Raw genomic sequence first — 6000 nt, 5'->3', positions numbered from 1 at the left:
TTTTTTTTTTTTAACCAAATCCAGAGTGTTCATGAACACAGACTTAGCAATGGTCAAATAGTAATGGTATTAAATCTGTTTTTTTTTTAAAAACCTACATATGTTTAACATTTATTAAACAGTGGGCTACGACTATGTTACTGTGAAATGATCCTGTAATGTTGGTGATGTAAACATTTTTTTACATCTGATGGTAGGCACTTACCGATTATAAAAATCAGTATATATTGCATACATTATAGTAGAATAATATTTTTAATAGTTACATTTGTACAGCTAGTGAATACGTTACTTTACAAAGAAAAATATTTAAAAGGTAGAAACATTGTTACATTGTTACATAGCTGAACTGTTTTGAAGATATAGTATTGCTATTCAATTATATATCACTAATAAAAATGACTAAACTGTTACGGACATTTGTTATTGCTTTTCATGGAAAGTCCCCAAGCACACAACTAAAGTTGCATTTAATGTGCAATTTAATGTACAGTACACTTCACTTTTATTATTTAAAACATATTTACACAATCCAATATTCCTGCTAAAATTGTCATTAAAAACACTTCACTTTCAGTTGATCTCGATAGTTTTGTTTTGTAGAGCGTTCTGCTGCTTTCGTATATATCCTACAAATAATGTGTACAGTACATCTACAGTAATTGGGAGGTGGATTGTCCAGAGTATATTCAGTAGATGTGCCTCTCAGTTCCCTCTGAAAGGTGTTAAGCAGCTTGAGTGAATACTGTAGTTACAAAGAAAGGCAGATGTCATGCTGACTTGCAGAGTTGAAGAAGGCTTTCTACTGTATGTGTCATTCTTTTTGTTACCACTGCATGTCGCTAAAGGAGAGTACAATCCGCACCTGTAGTACAACCTCCCTTTAACAATGGTGTGACTATGAATGCATGATCTTTGCTCCTCTCATTTAAGCATTGTCTGGCATGTCATTAAGAGTAAAACTGTCCCTCTTCAAGTATTATCATTATTTGCTCCCCCTTTTTTTCCAGTTCCTTTTCTTCAACTCCAGACACATTGGTATCCAACTTTATATTTGCTTTTTTTTTTTTTTTTTTTTTTTTGCTGGGAGTGGTAGGCACACAGATTAAAGCAAATAGAAAAGTTCAACAAGATCAGATTTCTGCCTCAGTCCCCTGGCTGGGAAAGTCTTTAGTTCGGGCATCCTCCAATGTGACAAGATCTGTGTGAAGTGCCTTGATGCAGTAATATATATTTTTTTCCCTACAGTAAATCCAATTAACTTCACTCACTGCTCATTATTGTATCTATCTCTATTAGGCAACAGGAAGACTTCTAGTCATAGCACACACCCAGAAAGATATTTGCAGAAATAAGAAAACGTCAAGATATGATCTATCTTGGTATATCTTACAAGGAAATCATGACATGATTATTGCTCTGCTAATAAAACCCCTTAATGAGTCCTAGCTGCACATATCAGCCTTCCCGTTCAAGAGGATTAGAAACCCAAAAGTTCCTGGTAAAGCCACAGCTTTCTCCTGCACAGGCACTGATAACACTTATGAAACAATGCAAGCTGCCCGGACGTTCCCTCAGAAGAGATCTGACGATCGGGAATGAGGCAATGGATTTTCCTGGGGATTGCTAACAGCGTCTCTAATTAAAGCCTCCTTGGGTTGAGCCACATGGGGATAGCTCCTCACCTCTTCAGCAGAGCATAAGAAGAAGTGACTGAGCCAGTAACCTGCCAAAAGGATCGCAGAGGGGGACTTCAGCAGCACACTAACAACACACTCACACTAACAACACACTCACACTCACAACACACACGAAGAAGAAAAAAAACAAGTGGACTTTTATTGTTTCCACCCACAATCAAGTCGATATTATCAGATCGAGCCACCTCATGGATATCCTAAACTATATATAAGAGGTATCCCTGAGACTGGCATGCATCCCTGATACTGAGACTGCTGCTGGGCAGCTGTTAACTTTTTCCCACCACTCAGCAGGAGGGTGCTATTATTTTTGTTGTTTGTGTCATTAAAAAGCAAAGGGATCTAGGGGAGAAGGATTTCATAAACTGGAGGGAAGCAACACACAGCAGGTACAGTAACATTAATGATTGTGTGTGTGTGTGTGTGTGTGTGTGTGTGTGTGTGTGTGTGTGTGTGTGTGTGTGTGTGTGTGTGTGTGTGTGTGTGTGTGTGTGTGTGTGTGTGTGTGTGTGTGTGTGTGTAATATTGCTGGTTTAGTTGCACTTTCAGCTGCATGCAGGTGCATTAGCTCACTAGTGTGCTGTTTGTATATGATGTGCTTTACAGAATAACATGTATGATTATGTGAGTGCTTACTGTATTTACTTTCTCAGTAGCCTTGGCAGTTGTTATCACTATTAGAAAAGCATATATCACAGTAAGTACATAACATAGTTTGGAACTTAAAAACAGGCATTTTTTTTCAGTAATGTGTAGGAAATGTTTGCAAGGCATGTACTGTAGTGAAAGTGGGGGTAATCTTTCCAAGTTCTGTCTAGAGGCAACCTAACAATAATAACGTAACTCATACATGGATTTAGTGTAAGATAGAGATAGCATGTTTGGGAACCCTCATAAATATGTACATTTTTTTCCTTCAAAATCCAGCAGAAAACAAAGCGGGATACGTTTGTCTAACCTCATCTGAGCAGATATGAGTGATCTCAGGTGCCCTGTGCTGTTGTTTTTGGTGCTTTTGATGTTATCAGCTGGATACTGCAAAGAGAGGACTGAATCCAGAGATCTCAGTGAGAAAAACATTATGAATTTCATTATGAAAATCATTAAAAACTTAAAAAAGTATAACTTGAATGAAGGAAATGGAGTGCAGTATGTCGCTAAGCAAGAAGATTATAGTTTGGAAGAAAAGGAGAACCACAATTATGGATTGTATCAAGATGAGCAGAGAGTGGGTAAGTACAGCGTTTTGATTGAACAATATATTTAACTGATATGCTCAATTTACATCTAGAAGAATACAAAACTCATAAATGTCACAACTAAGTGAAATATAATACTAAGTTGTGAATGCTGACTATATACTATGTTCATATCGGAATGTGTTTTGTGTCTAAATGTTAGTGCTAAAAAGTCTTTATAACCTGTGGTTGTGTGTTTGAAAGTTTTAAAGGGGCAATCAATGCAATATCCTACATGTGTGTTTTTTAAATAAATAAGTTGTGTAGTATTAGATAATGCTTACTAGCTTTTTTTTAATTCAACTCTTAATGCTATTTTAATGAGTTTTATTATACTGAGCATCCTTTGATTTCTATAGCAGGTTATAGCACACTTCCCCAGCAGAGCAAGATCTTTGTAACACTTTCCTGTTTGTGATAATTTGTTGCCAATATTCCCAGCAGTTTGAGCTGCAAGCTGTAACAATAGATAATAATAGTAATATACAAATACATTGTAGTTGAGTTACTCTGACTGAAGATGTGATTGGAACTGAAAGGCAGCCATTTAGTGAACCCTGGGAAGCAGGATTTTGCTGATCGATCACGGGAGAACGTATCGATCGTCACCTTAGGTAATTAGTTTTCAGTAAAGTTAATCAAAATCTGCATTTATTAAAACATTTTTTTTATTAAAGTGTCACTTGGATTGCCACTTTAATGTGACTTTATACATTTGAGGTATAGTTTGTTGTTTGAACAAAAGTTGACTAGTAAATATAAAATATTACTTTAATATTCTATATACCAGCGATACTGAAAATAATAAATTTTATTAACCTATATAGTCCAACATCCATGTGGATCAAATACATTTTTGGTTGATACATACTGTACAGTAGCAAAGTAATTCTGCGATAATATCAACAGACTTTTTAAAGGCAGGTTCAACTTGGCTAACCATATTAACACACTTTCTACTTTTTTTTTGCACACATTTACTATTTTTTTAAGCACACACCATTCAAATCCGTGCACCGAGCACATTCCAGTACAGTGCACCAAGCACATTTCAGTACAGTGCGCCAAGCACATTCCAGTACAGTGCGCCAAGCACATTCCAGTACAGTGCTACAAGTACATTCCAACAGTGCGCCAAGCACATTCCAGTACAGTGCGCCAAGCACATTCCAGTACAGTGCTACAAGTACATTCCAGTACAGTGCGCTAAGCACATTCCAGTACAGTGCGCTAAGCACATTCCAGTACAGTGCGCCAATATCTTTTGACTAAAACTATTTTTGCACCTAACGCTCAAGATTGACAAAAATAAGGTTAGTACATAGGCGCAAACAAGCAAAATAAAATGTTAGATTTCTATGCATTCGTTTTACACTAACAATGACATTTGCACCGCTTAGTTCATAGGCCCATACAAGTGAATGTTTCTCAACAATTAAATTAATCTATGGAAAAATATAAACATATTCTTACTCCTTTAACCTTTTGTTATATAAAAGGATACATTCAAATTAAAATTAAATATATATATTTTTTGAAAGATTGTGACTTTTATATTTTGGTGTATTCTTATATATAGTCACTTGTCACTGTTTATTACAAAAGTACAGCACTTGGTATTAAGGTTTAGAGGGACCTACAGTATACAGTACACCGGATCTTATCAGCACCCAGAGAAAATGCTTGAGCTCTTATATGTGATGATAAATGATTGCACGTGATTGTGGGATGGAATAAAACGGGACTTCTTTTTGATCTGTTCTGTTTCTATTTGCAAAGGAGTGATTAGACAGGAGATGACAAGTTCTGTAATAGAGTAGCTGTCCAAGGCATCTTAAATTTGATATAGAAAGATTGGACCACAAATATTATCTCCCAGTAAAACCATCCTCATTTGGAAGGCAAAGAAGGGGAAAAACGTGGTGTAGTCTATGTGCGTTTCAGCATTAGCTACTCTTCCCAGACTATCTCTCCCAAGGGAAACTTCTTAAAGTAGCATGGACGTGCACTTTTGTTTGCTGGCACAGACATGGAAGAGATATGAGGGCCACTCACATGTAGATAAGCTAAATAAGGAAATAAGTGAAGACTGATGTTCCAGAAACATTCATCATGAACCAAGAGAACTACACTGGATTGTTCTCCCCTGTTGCCACTCATCTTGAGTTGCTATGGGAGTTAAAGGACAATACAATACAGCATAGTGTATCCTATACAGTACTTCAAGATCATAGAAATTATGCAATTAGTAGCTGAATTAGAGCCAGAAGCAAACACAAATTGAAATCTTCAAGAGTTGTATAAGATGGTATTAGGGGTGTGTGTTTGTGGACAAGTTGCACTTACCACATGTTGAAGCTTGTATGCACAGAGTAGTTTCTTGGATTTTATATCTGTTTTCAAATATATTGTTCAGCCAAATATGAAAAGTTAATACACCACTCAGAGGACAATAGGCATTGTTGCTTCTGCAGATCGTCCTTGATGTAGTACAAACCAATCCTAAGTTTAAGTACACTTTCCAGTACTTTCCTGCTTCCTATCCTTAAAGAGGAGAGACCTTCCCTTGACCGTAATTACAACTTCTCGCGCCGCTTCTTTTTCCTCATGTGGTAAGGTCAGAGAAGAGGAGAGCAGAGGTTAAAAGGGTATAAATTAATTTGCTAAAGGTGGGTATACGTAACTTACATCTAAAATAAGATTAAACTGCTCACAGAATATTGCAGTGGTTTTTAAGCATCACTGTCTGTTGGTGTTATACAGCGAGGGGCTCTGGAAGTTGTTTCCCCCGACATAGCAAGATGATGTTAGGAATTACACCGGTCTGTTGACAAGTCATTGTGATGGCGTGGTCATGGGGTAACCTGATGGCGTGGTCATGGGATAACCTGATGGTGTGGTCATGAGGTAACCTGATGGCGTGGTCACGGGGTAACCTGATTGCATGGTCACGGGGTAATGTGATGGCATGATCACGGGGTAACATGAAAGCGTGGTCATGAGGTCCCCTGATAGTGTGGTCACGGGGTATCGTGATGGCATCGTCATGGGGTAACCTGATG

At 37.4% G+C, this 6000-nt stretch overlaps 1 protein-coding gene across 2 annotated transcripts in view; it reads left to right on the top strand.

Annotated features, from left to right (window-relative positions):
- The first annotated feature begins 1106 nt into the window (after nt 1-1106).
- The window catches only part of ALKAL2 (ALK and LTK ligand 2), a 41014-nt gene continuing 36120 nt past the window's right edge, over nt 1107-6000 (top strand). Inside the window, exons 1-2 of one of the 2 annotated variants that reach the window (XM_075594833.1) lie at nt 1107-2089; nt 2631-2932. In XM_075594833.1, the coding sequence (XP_075450948.1) occupies nt 2674-2932 (259 nt within the window). In that variant the 5' untranslated portion in view covers nt 1107-2089; nt 2631-2673. Of the gene's footprint in view, nt 2090-2627; nt 2933-6000 lie in introns of both variants that reach the window. The other variant, XM_075594832.1, reaches the window with a different exon arrangement.

The sequence above is a fragment of the Ascaphus truei genome, chromosome 4, assembly GCF_040206685.1.
Source record: "Ascaphus truei isolate aAscTru1 chromosome 4, aAscTru1.hap1, whole genome shotgun sequence".
NCBI lineage: Eukaryota > Metazoa > Chordata > Amphibia > Anura > Ascaphidae > Ascaphus > Ascaphus truei.
Note: the sequence above shows the minus strand (reverse complement) of the source record. Positions and strands in the feature narration are given on the sequence as shown.